Below are 19,461 nucleotides of genomic sequence, written 5' to 3'. Positions count from 1 at the left end.
AAGAGGGTCCCAGCTTCAAGCCTCAGCATCTCCCATTGTAAGGATCAGGTAGCAGATGATGTAAAAGACTTCTGGCTGGAGAGCCACTGCTGGTCAGAGGAGACAATACCGTTCTTGGTTTGCATAAATTGATCTAAACGATTCCATTGTACATGATATTATGGGAATAGACATCTTTATGGTTTTAGACTAGCAGATCAGTTATAATTGTTTAGAATTATATCATATGGGTATTACATGGTATCATAATATAATTATAATATTTGAGTAGGTTAAAGCTATTATTACTAGATCTATAAAATATAAAGTACAATTATACATTGCTAATCATTTCCTCGGCTGATTGAAAGGCTCAGTACACACAAGTGGAATTATATAACAATAATAATTAAATATTGTAATTCATGTATCCTGCAAGAAGATATGAGAATATGCTTAGATTCCCCCTCCTTTTAAGATATGTTTATAGTTTATATATTGTATTTGATATTTCAGATTTACAGATAATTTGCTAGAATAGTAGAAGGTATAGACTGATATATAATCGCTCTAAAAATAGCTGATTAATGTCTTAGGTATGTAAAATGTGTGTATGTTGTGTGCTTTGTTTTGTGTTGTTTTGAAAATAAAAATTTACTTTAAAGAATACTGTCCTTCGTAGACCAGTGGTCTGATTCAATATAAGGCAGTGGTCTGATTCAATATAAGGTCGTGGTCTGATTTGATTTAAGGCTACTTCATGTATTCAGGATACTGTTTTGAGGTTTGCAGCAATAGCAATGCCTATGAACTCATTCTCTTCAAGAAATCACCTCACAAAGGGGTGAGACTATGTGGTTAACTTGAAGGGAGGCCTAACCACAACAGGAGGATAGCTGCGAGGAAGGGGAGCATTAAAAGAAAATGTGGAGAGTGACTGTTGCAAAAAACGCTCGATTTCTGCATTGTCCATCTAATAATGAGCCTTCTTTAATGTGATTTTTTTTTTTTTTACTTTTTATTTTTAAGTTGGAAAACTTGATGCTGGATAAAGACGGGCACATAAAGATAACGGATTTCGGGCTATGCAAAGAAGGGATCAAGGATGGAGCAACAATGAAGACTTTCTGCGGCACGCCGGAGTATCTCGCACCAGAGGTAAATTTAATTTTTGGCCGCCTGGAGCGGTTGCAGCTGGACGGAACAGCTTGGATCCTGCACCTTGGCCCCGAGTGCTTCTCTCCAGGCATTTTAGAGGCTGTCCTTGGCCACAGAGCCTGCTTCTTCTGAAGCTAGACACTTAGGCTCGCACTAGACCGGGGGGTCCCCAAAGTTTTGAGCCCATGGGCACCATTGGAATTCTGGCCCAGGGTGTGGGTGCAGCGATAAAATGACTGCCACAGGAGCCTGACATATAGCGGCAGCTCAACAACAAGGGCCTTGGTCTGATCCAGCATGGCCTTTCTTATGTTCTTATGATGCTGTTCTCTCATTTGGGTGAGTGTGCCTGGTTAAGTGGGCAGCGCCGGTTCATTTGGTCCTCCTCTTCCCCGTACGTGTTCACACTCTATACGAGTAAGTTAATGTCATCTTAAGATAATTTTAGAGGGTGGCCGTGTTGGTCTGCAGTAAAAGAGCTAGATTTCAAGTCCGGTAGCACCTAAGAACGTAAGAAAGGCCCTGCTGGATCAGACCAAGGCCCATCAAGTCCAGCAGTCTGTTCACACAGTGGCCAACCAGGTGCCTCTATGAAGCCCCCAAACAAGACGACTGCAGCAGCACCGTCTTGCCTGCGTTCCACAGTACTTAATGTACAAAGAGAGTTTAATACGGTCCAAGACCAGCATAAAAACATACCAGATATACATAAATAACATCACATATAAAAGTGCATCAAGTGTGAGCCCCTATAACCTCTTACAATCTCTCACTCATAAAAGCCATTAAGCGCTTAATTAAAAATATTACATATTTGGAATTAGTATAAATATAAATATAAAATCGCTCAACCATTAAGTTCGACCCATGCACGCCTGGTCCTCATTACTTGCCACTCAAATTTGGCCACTTTAAAAGTTATCTCCATATCTTTGTCTGAGAGCATGTTAGAAAGACTAAAGGCTCTGGATTGCCCTGGGAGGTCCGATAATACAGAAAGAATGGCTTCTCGTATCTTGTTGTAGATTTTGCATTCAAACACAATGTGCTCGAAGGTCTCAGTACTCCCATCAGCGCAGGGGCATAATCGTCCTGCATATGGTATCTTTTTGTATCTCCCTTCCAAGACGGCTGAAGGGAGTGCGTTACAACGCATCAGGGTGAAAGCCCTCCTGTATTCTGGACTATCTAAGTGGGAAAGGTATGACATCGGGACCACGTTGGTAAGAGTGCTGCAATTGTAGCACATGTTTTTGATTCTACTTAGGTCATGCTGCCTTTCCACGTCCAGAACTCTTTGCCTGATCAGGGCTCTGGCCTGTGGATAGTCCATTGATAGGAGCAGATATTGTGAGAGACCATAGTAGCCTAGTTTTTTCATCAGATTTTTCAACCAGGGGGAAATAAAAGTCTCATATAAAATTAAGTTACCAAGACCTTTGGGACGTGAAGCTATTTTGAGCCAATAGGACATCGAGACAATCCACATCCTTGCTTCAATCGTTACTTCCCCTGTCTCCATTCGAATTGCAGCATTAGATACACTGGGAGGGACTTGTAGTACAGCCTTCAGGAATTTGGATTGGATTTTCTCCAACCTGGAGTAATTTGCTGTGTTAATAAGCGGCCCCCCATATAACATTTGGGAAAGGGTTTTGGCTTTATATAACTTAACAGCAGCTGTTACCGAGCGTCCTTCCTTTGTCCAGAAAAATTTTAATATAGCTGCGGCACTTTTTTGGGCATTGGCGGAGACATGGGCTATATGAGAATTCCTTAATCCTGTTGCCTGAAAGACCACACCCAGTTATTTATAGCAGTGTACCTGCTCTATCTTAATCCCATTCAGACTCCAGGAGTGCAGTTTTGGTTTATTGGCAAAGACCATTACTTTAGTTTTTGAGTAATTAACCTCTAGTTGATTGTCAGTGCAATAGATCGCAAGCAGGCGTAATGCCCTCCTGATGCCAATAGATGTTCTAGAAAGAAGAACGACATCGTCTGCATATAGTAACAGGGGAATGTGCCTATCCACCAGTTTTGGGGGGTGCAGCTCTTGCTTGTTTAAATATGCTGCCATATCGTTGATGTAAAAATTGAACAATAATGGCGCTAGTATGCAGCCCTGTTTGACCCCCTTCCTTGTTACAATGGGATCAGTTAGCTGCCCTTGATGGTTACATCTTACCCGTATTATGGTTCTTTCATATAGGGCTCGAATCAGAAACAGAAGCCGTCTGTCTATCGTAGAGGCGCTTAGCTTTTCCCAGAGAATGGATCTTGGGATTGAGTCAAACGCTGATTTCAAATCAATAAAAGCTGCATACAGTGAGACAGCAGATTTGGCCGCATACTTTGCAATAAGATGGTCTAGCAACACATAATGATCTATCGTAGAGCGGCCTTTTCTGAAACCCGCCTGCTCTTGTGCTAGGTAATTCCCTTGTTCCAGCCAATCTCTAAGTTTCCACTGAAGATGCTTGGCACAGAGCTTGCTTATGGTACTAAGTAAGCTGATTGGTCTGTAGTTGGAAGGGTCTTCCCTGTTACCCTTTTTATAAATAGGGACGATAATTGCCACCCCCCAATCATTTGGAATTCTGCCAGTTTTGTCAATTGCAGTGAAGAGGAATGCCAACACCGGGGCCCACCATTCCAGATTCCTTTTCAGTAAATCTGCGGGGATCTGATCAATACCTGGGGCTTTCCCTAGTTTCAGGGATTCAATGAGCTTCCTTATCTCTGAGGTCTCCACCGCTGGCCATTCTGGAAGATTTCTAATGCTCTCAGCATGATTGTCATTGTGGTCATTATTCTTATATAGAGCCTTAAAATAATTTTCCCACGTAACTGGTAAAATAGTGCAATCAGGTGGTGAGGTGGGCTTTGTACCTGCTGAGATCAGGCACCAGAATAGGGTGGAATTTTTAATTTTAGCTGCCTGTCTAATCTGTTCCCAGGCTAAGACGGTGGCTGCCCTCTTTTTGTGTTTAATGAGCAGCTTGTATTGTGATTTTAAGTTTTTCAAGTCTGTCAGCAAAACTGCCTCAGAATTACATCTATATCTAGCATATGTCTCTCTAAGGGCTCTTTTAAGACTCCGGCACTCCTTGTCAAATCAGTGTTTGGAATGATGAGTTAAGGCTCTCTTAGGATTAGTGTTAGTGGTACTCATAACTGACTGTATGGCCCTAATCATTTGTTCATATTGCCCTAAACAACTATCTATTCCTTCTGCTGTTAGAAAACCCTGTAAAAGTTCATCCAAGGCACCAGAGGCAAGGAAATCAGACATGATCTTATCTAGTCGAGGGCTCCACCTAACCCGCGTTGCATTTGCCTCTGTTTCCAATACCACTCCATGGTGCGTTTCAATGCGTGGATTAAAAGTTGGAATATTAAAGAACACATTAAGAGGCAAATGATCACTGTCATTATAAGAGGAAACCTCGAATGATTCCACAAATTGGGCAAAATTTTCAGAAACTATAATATAGTCAATAACACTCATTCTCTGGGCTGACCAGTAGGTGAATTCAGCCGGATGATCATTTGGATAAGACCCATTTAATATAGCTAGATTGGTACGATGGGCTATCTGGGCCAGAAGAAACCCAGCATGATTGGCTTTGCGGTCTTTAGATTGTCTAGGATATGGGAGAACTATATTGTCATCGTCTGCGGGGCAGGATTTATATTTAGCAAACAAACTAGTGTCATCTGGGCCCAGCCTGGCGTTAAAATCTCCACCTACAATAACATAAGCCCAGGGATGGGTTAACATTAATTGGCATAGATATGATTCAAGCCCTAGCAAATTCTTTTCCCTTTGGATTTTGGTCTTTGATGGAGGCAAATACACATTTATAATCAGACACATAGTTCGCCCGTATTCCATTAACACTGCCATAGCCAAATGATCAAAGGGGGGAAGCTCTATAACCTTAACCTTTAATGTTGTGGCAATCATAATACCAAGACCACCCATAGCTCTACCGTGGGTGGCAGCCTCAGCTGCCAGGGCAAAGACTCTATACCCATTCAGGTTGGGAGCCTCCAGGCACCATGTTTCCTGTATGAGAATTATATCGAAATTAGATATATAATTCAAAGTAGTACCATCCCTTAACTTACTACGCCAGCCCATAACATTCCACGATATCAGAGAATACGCCTGTCTTTTAGGGTCACAGCGATGTAAGGATAACTTTGATAGTCAATCTGGGGTTATCTTTTCCAGGAGTCCCTGGGTATCCCGTTGAATACAACCATTAGTGACTATAGTCAGATTGTCCTTGACGGGCAGTGTTCCATGCTCAAGGCTTGGTGCATCCCATACACACTCTATGAGCTGGGGAGCGGATGTGCTTTCTTGATTGGTGTGGACCTCGGCAAGAAAACTTTTAGTGATTGTAGTTCCCTTTATGCTGGGAGTAGATGTAGACGTTTGGCAGGAATCCAAGGATTGCAAGGGTGCCTGTTGCTGGTGTGTAATATCCATGAAATTATTCTGTGGTTCCTCCAGCCTGACTGTATTTACTGGTTGCTCTCAGCACTTAATGTAATAGGCATGCTCCTCTGATCCTGGAGAGGATCTTAGAGACCAACAAGATTTTTGGGGCATGAGCTTTCGAGAGTCGAAGCTCCCTTCGTCAGATAGTCTTAAGAGTCAGCCTTCCTTTCAGTGGGGGGTATAAGCTTAGAATGCAGAGGTGTCTCTCTGAGGCACAACATGGGGAAGGGGCTGTGGCTCAGTGGTGGATACTCTGCTTGGCATGCAGAAGGCCCCAGGTTCAATCCCCGACATCTCCAGTTGAAAGGACCAGGCAGAATGGTGATGTGGAAGACCTCCGCCTGAGACCCTGGAGAGCTGCTGCAAGTCAGAATAGACAATGCTGACTTTATGGACCAAGGGTCTGATTCAGTATGAGGTCGCTTCATGTGTGTGTGTGTTCATAATGGAACAGCTGCTAGAGGCTTTATCTTTTCGTTATTAGTAACAAGTGGGTTTTCATTAGCAGACCTGTGGTCATGCTACAGTTCTTGTGCTCAGAGAGTTGCTTTTTTCTGAAGGGATTCCAGAAGGGCCCACAAATTGAACTGTACCTTCTCTTGGACTTTTTCCACGAGCCGTTTCCTTTTGGGTTCAGATTCAACAGTGAAAGAGTTGCAGATTCCCACGTAACTTTCCCATGGATGTACGCACTTACAGGCACTCTTAGCAACAAATGTCCGAGCTAACATAAGACTCTGAGCTCATGGATCTTTCAGCATAGGAGGATCTGCTAAGAGAGGGAGCTGAAGTACCAACTTCAGGATGAGAAAATTTGTTCCGCTAGATCAGAGCAGGGCAGCGTCTAGTTCAACATCTTGTTTCCGACGGTTCAGCCGAAAACTCACAAGCGGGGTGCAAAGGCAATAGACCTCCTGGTTGCCACCCCCTCATCCATCTATCTCTATCTTTCTCGTACACACACACACACACACGATAGTCATACTGTCACTACACTGAGAGCCAGCATGGTGTAGGGGTTAGGAGCTGTGGACTCTGTTCTGGAGAACCGGGTTTGATTCCCCACTCCTCCACATGAACAGCAGACTCTATTCTGGTGAACTGGGCTGGTTTCCTCAATTCTCCACGTGAAGCCAGCTGGGTGACCTTGGGCTAGTCACAGTTCTCTCCGAACTCCCTCAGCCCCCATCCACCTCACAAGGTGCTTGTTGTGGGGAGAGGATCGTAAGCCGGTTTGAGGCAGAGAAAACGGATATAAAAACCTACATACTGTCTCTAAAATATGCAGGTTCCTTTGAACTGTCATGGATAATAATGGTTGTTTAACAGATCTATCCTTCGTGACTTGGGCTTGACTTTTAAAGCCATCTAAGCCCGTGTTTATCACCACATCATGTGGCAGTGAATTCTATAAATTACAAGGGTTTCCCCACCCCTTATAATCTCAGGTGGACAGCAGTACTGGTCTTCAGTAGAAGAGCAGGATTTAAGTCTAATAACACCTTAAAGACCCAACAGGAGTGCCAGGGTATATGTTTTCTAGAGTCAGAGCTCCCTTCATCAGATACAAGCATATACCCTGGATATTTTGTTGGTCTTTCAGGTCCTACTGGGCACAAACCTTACCTCTCCCCCCCCCCGATAGTTTCCCCAACCATGTTATGACCAATCTTCTTCCATACCTTAAATTGTGGAACTCCCTGCCCTAGAATGTGGTGATGGCTGCCAACTTGGAAGGCTTTAAGAGGGAAGTGGACATGTTCATGGAGGAGAGGGCTATCCATGGCTACTAGTGAAAACGAATACTAGTCTTGATGCATACCTGTTCTCTCCAGGATCAGAGGAGCATGCCTATTATATGAGGTGCTGTGGAACTCAGGCAGGACAATGCTGCTGCAGTCGTCTTGGTTGTGGGATTCCTAGAGGCACCTGGTTGGCCACTGTGTGAACAGACCTCTGGACTTGATGGACCCAGCATGGCTTTTCTTATGTTCTTATGAGTGGACATGTTTATAGAGGAGAGGGCTATCCATGGCTACTAGTCAAAATGAATACTAGTCACAATGCATCTCTATTCTCTCCAGGATCAGAGGAGCATGCCCGTTATATTAGGTTCTGTGGAACACAGGCAGGATGGTGCTGCTGCAGACATCTTGTTTGTGGGCTTCCTAGAGGCACCTGGTTGGCCACTGTGTGAACAGGCTGCTGGACTTGATGGGACTTGGTCTGATCCAGTAGGGCTTTTCTTAGGTTCTTATGTTCTTAACACAGGCAGGATGGTGCTGCTGCAGTCGTCTTGTTTGGGGCTTCCTAGAGGCACCTGGCTGGCCACTGTGTGAACAGACTGCTGGACTGGATGGGCCTTGGTCTGATCCAGCCTGGCTTTTCTTATGTTCTTCCGTACCTAACCTGCCGTCGGCCAGCTTGCTGAATGGCTTGCAGTGTCCGCGTCCAAAAGTTCCAAAGGCCCCTGGTGACGGTTCAGCATTCAAACCATCCGGACAGCATGTGAGCGAATGTCCTGGGTACATGAAGTCACTCACCCTAAGGCGGGGGGGGGGGAGAGAGAGAGAGAGAAAGGAGTGGGGCTGGCTTACCGTCCTGTCATCTGTTTGTAATCGGAGCCCGGCCTCCAAGCCTGTTTGTACAGTTGCCGCATAGTTGTTTTAGGGCCATGCAGGAATTTGGTACATAGATGGCAGCGGCTGCCCGGCGCAGCCTTTGATGTGTCAGGCGCATCATCGGTCACCGAGGTGTTTACAGCTGCTGCGCCTTCCCTTGTAAATTCCGCCCGCGCAGCTGTTCGGGGGCTCTTGGCTCTCCTACCTGACTGGCTACTTATTTTTAAGTCGAAATGACCTTTTTCTCCTCTAACCTTCCACTCACCCTACCTTTTGCCATAAATCACGGCTGGATGATAACTCTTAAATGCCAGTATTGAGGCAGAGGGAAAAAGAGACAGAGATAAAAGCACTCCTTGCATTTTTGGCTTACTTATTCCAAATTCTGATGTGTTTATATCAGTATTCGTGGTAGGAAGCACCCTTTCTTGTTGGACTCGCGTCCAGCAGCACCTTAGAGATCCACAGAATTTTACTCTGCTCTGGTTAGACCTCACCTAGAGTACTGTGTTCAGTTTTGGGCACCGCAATTTAAGAAAAATGTAGGCAAGCTGGAACATGTCCAGAGGAGGGCAACAAAGATGGTGAGGGGTCTGGAGACCAGGTCCTATGAGGAAAGGTTGAAGGAGCTGGGTATGTTTAGCCTGAAGAGGAGAAGACTGAGGGGGGATATGATAAACACCTTCAAGTACTCTAAGGGCTGTCATATAGAGGAGGGTGCCGAGTTGTTTTCTGTTGCTCCAAAAGATCAGACCAGAACCAACGGGTTGCAATTAAATCAAAAGGGTTTCCGTCTAGACATTAGGAAAAATTTTCTAAGAGTTAGGGCAGTTCCTCAGTGGAAGAGGCTTCCTCGGGAGGTGGTAAGCGCTCCTTCCCTGGAGGTTTTAAAGAAAAGGTTGGATGGCCATCTGTCAGCAATGCTGATTCTATGAACTTAGGCAGTTCATGAGAGGGAGGGCATCTTGGCCATCTTCTGGGCATGGAGTGGGGAGGCACTGGGGGTGTGGGAGAGGGAGGTAGTTGTGAATTTGCTGCATTGTGCAGGGGGTTGGACCAGATAACAGTTGGAGCGGTTCCTCAGTGGAACAGGCTTCCTCGGGAGGTGGTAAGTGCTCCTTCCCTGGAGGTTTTTAAGCAGAGGCTAGATGGCCATCTGTCAGCAATGCTGATTCTATGAACTTAGGCAGTTCATGAGAGGGATGGCATCTTGGCCATCTTCTGAGCATGGAGTAGGGGTCACTGGGTGTGTGTGGGGGAGAGGTAGTTGTGAATTTCCTGCATTGTGCAGGGGGTTGGACTAGATGACCCTGATGGTCCCTTACAACTCTACGATTCTATCATATTTGGAGTGTAACTTTCACTAGTCTTGTTGGTCTTTAAAGTGCTACTGGACTAGAAACCTTACTCGTTGGTCTCCTTCCTTACTCTGAACGTGCCCCATTCTTTCTGTCCACCTTCCCACCCCTACCCAGGAAATTCCCTTGGTATATTGGTTAGTAGCTTTTGCCCATGTTGGGTTGGCTCTCTGGTCTGGCTCAAGGACTGGAATCGTGCCCATTGAGCGCCGTGACAGAAGAACTTGGCTGTTGCCATCATACCCTCAAAACCTGTAAATTTTGTACGCGGCAATGAAAGCATTGAAACCGACTTTCCCTTTGGTAGCCAGTCTCAGCAAAACACTGAGGCCTTCTCCTGGTCCTCACCACATCCTAGAGGCAGTCAAGATTCCAAGAGAAGGGAGTTGTTTAATCTGGAAGCTACCCTTGATTATGCATTCTCACGTGGTTGAAGACCTGCCTTGACACATGAGCTGATACAACTGAGCACCTTTAGTGGATCTTAGCTGGTCAGCTGGTCAGGCAGTTCTTCAGATATGGAATTTTCCCAGCAGTATCCAGCATGGTGTAGAGCGGTAGACTCTAATCTGGAGAACCGGGTTTGATTCCCCACTCCTCCACATGAGCGGCCGACTCTAATCTGGCGAACTGGGTTGGTTTCCCCACTCCTACACACGAAGCCAGCTGGGCGACCTTGGGCTAGTCGCAGTTCTCTCCGAACTCTCTCAACCCCACCTACCTCATAAGGTATCTGTTGTGGGGAGAGGAAGGGAAGGAGATTGTAAGCCGGTTTGATTCTCCTGAAAAAGGTAGAAAAAATCAGCATATAAAAACCAACTCTCAAAGCTGGTTTTACCCCTTGCTTGAAGCTAAGTGGGTCTCACTCTGGTCAGCCTTTGGATGAACAGTATGTTGACTTCCCCGAGACCGAGTGTTAAGGCAAAATACAAAATAGTGTGTGTGTGTGTGGGGGGGGGGGCTACTATCTGCGGGCGTCTCCAAAGCTTCTGTTTGGTTTTTGCGGAAAGCAGGATGTGAAATTTAGGTAGGGTCGATAGCTGATCCAGCAAGGGTCTTTGTGTGTTCCTACAGGGAATAAATAACAGGAGTTCACAATATCAGTTGTGAGCTCGGTTTGTTTCCCCCTCTCCTCTTACTTACTGGTAAATCCAGAATAGCAGACGGTCTGGTTTTGTTTGAAACCGCTCCAGGTCCAAGTATGAGAGAGAGAGAGGGCCCTTGCCGGGAAAGGGCACGGCTGGCTGCAAGCGGGCGAACTGCATTGTCACACAATCCCGCGTACGCCGGCTCGACCCCCTCGCCCCGCTCGCTCATAAAGGATGATGAGGCTGGCTCCTGGAATCCTGGCAGACGAAGCAGCTGTGTTGGTCTTCTACATATATGGGGCAGCTGCAGAACCAGCTGTCGCTCGGTGCGAATCGTACTGCGGGAGATGCTGTAAATAGACCTGCGTGGGGTAATCCAATACCTGGCAGCCGCCAGCTTTTCGCTGTAGGCCCTTTTCCAGGTTCCAGTAATATTTTACCCCCCAAGGCAGCAGGCTAAGCAGCGAGCAGACACTAAGGAGCGGGGGGGGGGGGGAGTGGAGAGAAAAGAGCAAATGCTAATTCGCTGGCGTGTTCGGGTAGCTCGACTCTTTTCGATGGATTTAGTTCCCTGCGCTTGTGAGCTCCGTCCTGGTGCTTGCCGAATACGCTCCGGCGTGTCTTCTGCCTGAACAGCTCAGGGAAAGCTTGCAGATCTCGTTCTTACAAAGTGGGTAGAAGAATGCGGTACGCTATTGTCGTAAATAGCAGCATCATCGTGGAGATTTTCCTGTTTAAATGGTCTCGCTTTTCGCCAATTAATTGACTTAATTAAGACAACGGTGGTTTAATACAGTTAATCTGTTAAGGCTATTAAAAATGAGTTATCGTGTTTTTTATAAGAAGTCTGAATGGGGAACAGGCGCATCTGAATGGCAGCAGCGTAGTGAAAGTGAAAACAGCAGTTTTAAAAAGCGGTCACTATGAAACTGTGGTGGATTTAAAAGCATAAAAACCAACACTCTGTAAAAGCCAGCTGTAAAGAAGTAAGAAACAGCGATGCGAATTTGAAAATGGGAATTGTTGGGGAGAAGAAGTCCCAACGACCCTCCAGAATAAGGAAGCTTTTGGAATTCCAGAGTCTGGGGGGACCACAACCAAAAAGACTCTGCCCTGCACTCACGCTGGCTTTACTCCTTTTAATGCAAACATTTGGAGCAGGAGGATATTGCCCTAAGAAGGAGGAGGATATTGCCCTAAGAATTGCCCCAAGAGCAGGTGCAGAGGAGAGTGATGAGGCTGATCAGGGGCCTGGAGACCAAGCCCTACGAGGAAAGGCTGAGGGAATTGGGAATGTTTAGTCTGGAGAAGAGGAGGTTGAGGGGGGACAAGATCACTCTCTTGAAGTATTTGAAGGGCTGTCACTTAGAGGAGGTCAGGGAGCTGTTCCTGTTGGCAGCAGAGGACAGGACTCGCAATAATGGGTTTAAATTGCAGGTGGAAAAGTACCAGCTGGATATTAGGGAAAAACTTTTTACAGTAAGAGCTGTTCGACAGTGGAATCAGCTCCCTAGGAAGGTGGTGAGCTCCCCCTCACTGGCAGTCTTTAAGCAGAGGCTGGACAAGCACTCATCAGTGATGCTCTAGGCTGATCCTGCAATAAGGAGGGGGTTGGACTAGATGGCCTGCATGGCCCCTTCCAACTCTATGATTCTATGAATATCTGTCTGGAGACAGACAAGGAATGAAACTTAAAAGGAAGGAAGGGACTGTCCTCACTATCCTATCTAACTGCCTGCTTGCTGCCCCCTGCAGGGTCGTCTTCTCTTCTTTATAGACATCGCCAATGCCAAGAGTTCTGTTACTATAATTGGTTTTGATTCCGTTGGCTACCTTAGAGAAAGAATTGTCCTTCCTAAATATGTAGCATTACTGAGCAATAGGCTGCGTTTCGGGGTCACGTTACACATTTGGGGAGAGGAGGTCACCCCAACTTCCCTTCATCCCAACTGCTTTTAGGGAAGAGTCAGATAGCCCATTTTGAGAGCGCAGCATTCTACGTTGTCCACCATGTCTGTGTTTTAGCCCCTTGGTCTGTACAGATGGCAGGCAGGAAAACAAAGGTGACGAACGGGTTGAAAAGAAGGTGAGAAATTCTACACTTGTGCTTGCTTGAAATACGGGCAGCATCCTGATCTGTTGGGAGAATTATTGGCAGCCGTGACATTGCCCTCAAAGGAAAGGCTGGACCACAATGTTGGAGCACCTCCTTGGCATGCAGAGGGTCCCAGGTTCAGTCCCTGGCATCTCTAGTTAAAGGGTCCTTGTTAGGTAGGCGATAGGAAAGGCATTTCTTGGCATGAGGCTTTTGGAGAGGTGCCACCAATCAGAGTGGGAGATACTGAGCTAGGTGGGCCAATGGTCTGTCTCGAAATAAGGCAGCTTCACATGACACACAACCTAACCTTCTGATGTTGTACCGTCTCCAGGTGCTGGAGGACAATGACTACGGGCGTGCGGTGGACTGGTGGGGTTTAGGAGTCGTCATGTACGAAATGATGTGCGGGCGGCTCCCGTTCTACAACCAGGACCACGAGAAGCTCTTTGAACTCATTCTTATGGAAGAGATCAGGTTTCCGCGCACGTTGTCGCCAGAAGCAAAATCTCTTTTATCGGGCTTGTTAAAGAAGGATCCGAAGCAAAGGTGAGCCCCCTTTGGGTTTCTGGACTCCGGAAATTCGTACTTCCCCTCGTTCTGTGTCCTTGGAATGAGGCAGTATTTTGCCACCTACAGACGGCCCCCTTGGCAGGCACCTAACACATGGGGTCACACCACCCAGAAACGTAGATACTTAGGGTGACCCCTTGGGTTGTCAAGGCAAGAGATGCTCTGTGGTGGTTTGCCATTGCCTGACTCTACGTCACAACCCTGGATTTGGAGGTCTCCCATCCAAATACTTGCCAGGGCCGACCCATGCTTCGCTTCTGAGATCTGATGAGATCAGGCTAGCCTGGGGCTATCCAGGTCAGGGCAAAGTAAATTCTAGGGGTGAGCGGTTCAAAAGTTATCGTTTTAGTTTCGTATTAGAAAGTTGGGAAAGGGCATCATTATCGTTTTCATTAAATATCAGAAGTATTGTTATCGTGTTGGGGGGGAAATTCCGTTTTAATAAATAACAGAACGGTATTCCCAATTTACTGAAAAACAGTAAGCATGCCCTTTTTGAATTAAAACCATAATTTTTGGTGCCTCTCCATTTTTATTTATTGCTTACTTACTTATTGGACTTTTATGCCGCCCTTTCCTGACCAGGTCAGGCTCACAAGCAATTTTAACACAATTAAAACAAGCCACAGTTTACAATTAAAACTACGGATGACTTCAAACTCCAGGGGGCCTCAATACGTTAACAACAGTATAACAGTCGCGGGAACCATACAGAGGAGAATATAGAGGAGTAAAACATATTCCAACAAAAAATAAATAACTAAAATAAATAACTAAAATAAATCCAAATAATAAAGAGAATTGGACGGTGCTGATCTTGGTGTCTTTTCTCCCCACAGGTTAGGTGGTGGACCGGATGACGCCAAGGAGATTATGCAACACAAATTTTTTGCCGGCATCGTATGGCAAGATGTATATGAAAAAAAGGTATTTTATCTTAATCTGTTGTATGTTTTAATCCCATCCTTCCTCTACGAAACTCAGAGCTGTGTTTTTAGATCTCATCATTTTTTTATCCACACAACAACCATGTGAGGTAGGTTATGGCCAAGAGACTACCCCTCGGTCACCAAGCGAGCTTCACGGGCCAGTGAGGGATTTCAACCTGGCTCTCTCTGGTCTTGGTCTACCACTATAACTGCTACACTGCACTGCTGTTGTGTATCTCAGATATGGTTTGGCTGTTTATCGAGTATGGTTTGTTCCATATCAGCCCCTGAGGGGAGTGAACTGGATACACAGGAAAGCATTGTGTCAGAAAGCGTGCTTCTGTGGTTGCTCAGTCTGCAATGGCACATGAAAAACATAAGAAGAGCCCTGCTGGATCAGACCAGTGGTCCATCTAGTCCAGCATCCTGTCTCACACAGTGGCCATCCAGTTACTCCAGAGGGTCAACAACAGGGCGTAGAGGCCGAGGCCTTCCCCTGATGTACCCTCCTGGTGCTGGTATTCAGAAGTTTACTACTGCCTCTGAACGTGGAGGTTCCCTTAAGTCACCATGGCTAGTAGCCACTAACAGCTTTATCCCCCATGAATCTATCTAATCCCCTTTTAAAGCTGTCTATGCCTGTGGCCATCACTACATCCTCTGGCAGCAAATTGCACGTTTTAATGACTCATTGAGTAAAGAAGTATTTCCTTTTGTCTGTCCTGAATCTACTGCCCATCAGCTTCATTGGATGCTCTCGAGTTCTAGTATTTTGGGAGGGGGAGAAAAAAGTATCTATCTCTACTCACTCTACCCCGTGCATAATTTTATAAACCTCTGTCATGTCGTCCCCCCAATAGTCATCTCTTTTCTAAACAGAAAAATCCCAGACTCTTCAGCCTTTCCTCATAGGAAAAGTGCTCCAACCCCTTAATCATCTTGGTTGCCTTCTTCTGTGTTTTCCGGCTCCGTGATGTCCTTTTGGAGATACGGTGACCAGAACTTTACAGTTTTCCAAATGATCTGTGTGTATGTGTTAAGTGTCGTCAAGTCGCTTCCGACTCATGGCGGCCCTACGAATCAATGTCCTCCAAAACGTCCTATCTTTAACTGCCTTGCTCAGGTCTTGCAAATTGTGGGCCGTGGCTTCCTTTATAGAGTCAATCCATCTCTTGTTGGGTCTTCCTCTTTTCCAGCTGCCTTCAGGTTTTCCTAGCATGATTGTCTTTTGCAGTGACTCTGGTCTTCTCATAATGTGACCAAAGTATGATAGCCTCGGTTCAGTCATTTTAGCTTCTAGGGTCTGTACACAGACCTGTACAGGGGCATTATAATATTGGCTGTTTTATTTTCAACCCCTTTCCTAATAATCCCCAGGTTAGAGTTTGCCATTCACTCATGCAAGCTGTCACCTGATGCTGTGTCTTACATGAGGTTGACCTGGATGTGCAGACGTTCCTTGTCGCCGGACTCCCGTTTCCTCTCTCTTCCCTCTCGGCTCTCCCAGTTCCTGTTTATCACTGTGTAGCTCTCTGATGCCCTCTAGTGGTGCTCGCCTGTTTATAACGGGCATGCTGTCCTTAAGCCAAAGGTGAGCTTTTGGGCTCCAGCAGATGTTTGAGGCTGTGTTTTTCTTTCTTTCCGAGGGAGGGCCTGAGTTTAGGGGGCAGCCTAGTTTTTCCCAAGCCCGTTGCCATTAATTATTTGCCAGTGTGGTGTAGTGGTTAAGAGCAGTGGTTTGGAGCAGTGGACTCTGATTTGGAGAGCTGGGTTTGATTCCCCACTCCTCCACATGAGCAGCAGAGGCTAATCTGGTGATTTGGATTTGTTTCCCCACTCCTACACACGAAGCCAGCTGGGTGACCTTGGGCTAGTCACACTCTCTCAGCCCCACCTACCTCACAGGGTATCTGTTGTGGGGAGGGGAAGGTGATTGTCAGCCGGTTTGATTCTTCCTTAAGTGGTAAGAGAAAGTCGGCATATAAAAACCAACTCTTCTTCTTCAAATCAGGTAGGACAGACTGTTGCATTAACTATTACCTGTTGATCCGCTTCTCCACAGCATTAAGTTATAAAAGGTAAAAGTACAGAAGAAAGGGGGGGTCACAGTGTTCCAAACATGTCTGTTATTTGGAGTCATCTCTGCTATGCCCCATGACTACCTGCAAAGCCGATGATTTACAATGCAAGTCCCAAACGTGGTACCTGCAGGTGCCCTGGTGCCTGTCGACACCTTTCTTGGCACCCACCAAGTGCTTTTAGAAAGTGGGTGCGGCTAAGTGTGGCTTTCCCCCAGCATGGTTTCTGATTGGCTGTGTGGGTTAAAAGGCATCCTGTTAAACAGAGCTTCCTGCCTGAAATGTTGAAGAGTTACTATTAAGACTTGTAATATCATCTTGAAACCTGACATTCTGTGGTTGGGGTCACCTGCTGCTGCAGCCAATTTTGTGGCTGCTCCCACCACCCTATGTCAGAATTCCAAATGTGCCCACAGGCTCAAAATGTTTGGGGTCCCCTGCTTTACAACCTTCTCTTTGTTGGCAAAGCTTCTTTTGAATATTGTTCCAATTGTTTGTGAGGGGGGGAACCCCCCCCCCGTGTCACTTCAAAAAGGATGTTGACAGAATCGAGCGGGTGCAGAGGAGAGTGATGAGGATGATCAGGGGCCTGGAGACCAAGCCCTACGAGGAAAGGATGAGGGACTTGGAAATATTTAGTCTGGAGAAGAGGAGGTTGAGGGGGGGACATGATCGCTCTCTTGAAGTATTTGAAGGGCTGTCACTTAGAGGAGGGCAGGGAGCTGTTCCTGTTGGCAGCAGAAGATAGGACTCTCAATAATGGGTTTAAATTGCGGGTGAAAAGGTACCGGCTGGATATTAGGAAAAAGTTTTTTACAGGAAGAGTTGTTCGGCAGTGGAATCAGCTCCCTAGGGAGGTGGTGAGCTCCCCTTCACTGGCAGCCTTCAAGCAGAGGCTGGACAAGCACTCGTCAGGGATGCTCTAGGCTGATCCTGCATTGAGCAGGGGGTTGGACTAGATGGCCTGCATGACCCCTTCCAACTCTGATTCTATAGGGGAGAGCTTGCTTCTGTGCATGTTTACTGGGCTGCAAACCTCTCTGATTTCAGAGGAACGTATTCCCCAGTAAGCGGGCCTTGGATTGCCACCACCTTTCTGTAATCGCGGCAGCCCCGGCCGTCTGGGCCCAGGCCGAGTTTTTAGCACTCTTACCCCACAGCCCGCCACTGCCCTGTCGTTAGGAATGCGGATTTAACTTTGCTTGCAAACGCGGACTGGTTTGGGAAATTGTCCAGCGTTTTATGAGCACAGAAAGTACCCTTCCCTCGTCGCTGTTTTGGACAGTTAATACGGAAACAGAAATAGAATGGCAGATTAGGAATTTGGGTTTTGTTTTTTGTTTTTAAAGAGGCTCTTCTTAAACCTGTGCCTCTATCTATCTATCTATCTATCTATCTATCTATCTATCTATCTATCTATCTATCTATCTATCTATCTATCTATCTATCTATCTATTTATTTGGTCTTATACCCCGCCCTCGGTCGCTAGCCAAGGCCGGGCTCAGGGTAGCTCACAACAAAAACCATGCAATTAATACAATCATACATTAAAATCATTATAAGTCACAACATTTAGTCTAAAATCATGAAGCTCACTGGATGGCTTTGGACCCATTTCTGTCTTTCTGCTTAACCTCTCTCACATTTCAAAGATAAAAGGGTGGAGATGCCATTGTCATTTTGAGCATGTCGCAGGAGGGGTGGAAGAGGTGCGTAGATTTCGGTACTTCCCCCCATGTGGTCTAGGGTTGGGGTATGATCCCGTCATTCTAGTTCATAGTTGTACTCTTGGGCCCGCTCTTGCGCATCCTGCAAACTGAGGCATTTCGCTTTTGTTTGCTTCCCAGCTGGTACCTCCATTTAAGCCACAGGTGACGTCTGAAACGGACACCCGCTACTTCGATGAAGAATTCACGGCACAGATGATCACAATCACCCCTCCAGACCAAGGTGTAGCAGTTTCTCCTTTTGTGAGGAGGTTGAGGGAGGGGGGTCATGATCGTTCTCTTGAAGGGCTATCACTTAGAGGAGGGCAGGAAGCTGTTCCTGTTGGCAGCGGAGGATAGGACACACAATAATGAGTTTAAATTGTGGGTGGAAAGGTACCACAGGCTGGATAATAGGGAAAGAAATTTTACACTAAGAGTTGTTCGGCAGTGGAATCAGCTACCTAGGGAAGTGGTGAGCTCCCCCTCATTGGCAGTCTTTAAGCAGAGGCTGGATAAGCACTTGTCAGGGATGCTCTAGGCTGATCCTGCATTGAGCAGGGTGTTGGACTAGATGGCCTTTATGGCCCCTTCCAACTCTATGGTTCTATGGTTCAACAGCCTTAAACTAAGAGGCACTAAGAGGCAAGGGGGCAGCAGCGGGGGCGCTAGAAGAGGCCCCTTCAACTATGTTGTTCACTAATTTACAGTAGATCAAGCTATGGCACCATGCTGGCAAATTTGGTGGAAACTATCAGATTTTTTTTTCCAGACTTTGGAGAGCTGGTACCACTGGATCAAGTTCATCAGTTTTGTTGAATAAATTTCAACTAAAAAGTTTTAATTTGATTTTGAATAGATGTGCAATTAATTGTTACTGTTTTGAAATTTTATTTTTCTTTAGTGCGTCATGCAACCCCCTATTTTGAATCATGCTTTTTAGACGATAGGGTAGGGGGCGCTGGGGTTGAGTTTGTGGAACCAAGGGAGCAGTGGCCTGAAAAGTTTGGGAACCACTGCTCTACATCTTACCACATGCATCACGGACATGGTTAATCCTGTTCTTTCTTTTCTGCTTCCAGACGACAGTATGGATTGCATTGACAGCGAGCGACGACCTCATTTCCCTCAATTCTCATATTCCGCCAGCGGGACAGCTTAATGTTTTGCTTGTCCACACGGAGAAAGTGGTTCAACCGCATTTGGTGGACATTTATTTCGATGACGGACACTAGAGAACTCTCTACGACACATGAATTGCAAACTATGTTTGTACCTGGGTTCAGCTGAATTTGTAGAAAGTCTTGCAGGTTGTATATTTAAAGCAATCCTGGCGCGATTTTGAGACCGAATCTCCGATGC

General features: G+C 46.1%; 1 protein-coding gene across 1 annotated transcript in view; it reads left to right on the top strand.

Annotated features, from left to right (window-relative positions):
• The window catches only part of AKT1 (AKT serine/threonine kinase 1), a 101,060-nt gene extending 81,599 nt beyond the window's left edge, over positions 1-19,461 (top strand). The window contains exons 9-13 of the mRNA XM_056851461.1: positions 1,009-1,137; positions 13,147-13,361; positions 14,225-14,312; positions 18,241-18,343; positions 19,182-19,461. Coding sequence (XP_056707439.1) covers positions 1,009-1,137; positions 13,147-13,361; positions 14,225-14,312; positions 18,241-18,343; positions 19,182-19,261 — 615 coding nt within the window. The 3' untranslated portion in view covers positions 19,262-19,461. The remainder of the gene's footprint in view (positions 1-1,008; positions 1,138-13,146; positions 13,362-14,224; positions 14,313-18,240; positions 18,344-19,181) is intronic.

This window comes from Euleptes europaea, chromosome 6 (assembly GCF_029931775.1).
Source record: "Euleptes europaea isolate rEulEur1 chromosome 6, rEulEur1.hap1, whole genome shotgun sequence".
In the NCBI taxonomy this organism is placed as follows: domain Eukaryota; kingdom Metazoa; phylum Chordata; class Lepidosauria; order Squamata; family Sphaerodactylidae; genus Euleptes; species Euleptes europaea.
The sequence above is the reverse complement of the archived record's forward strand: the minus strand, read 5'-3'. Positions and strand labels throughout refer to the sequence as shown.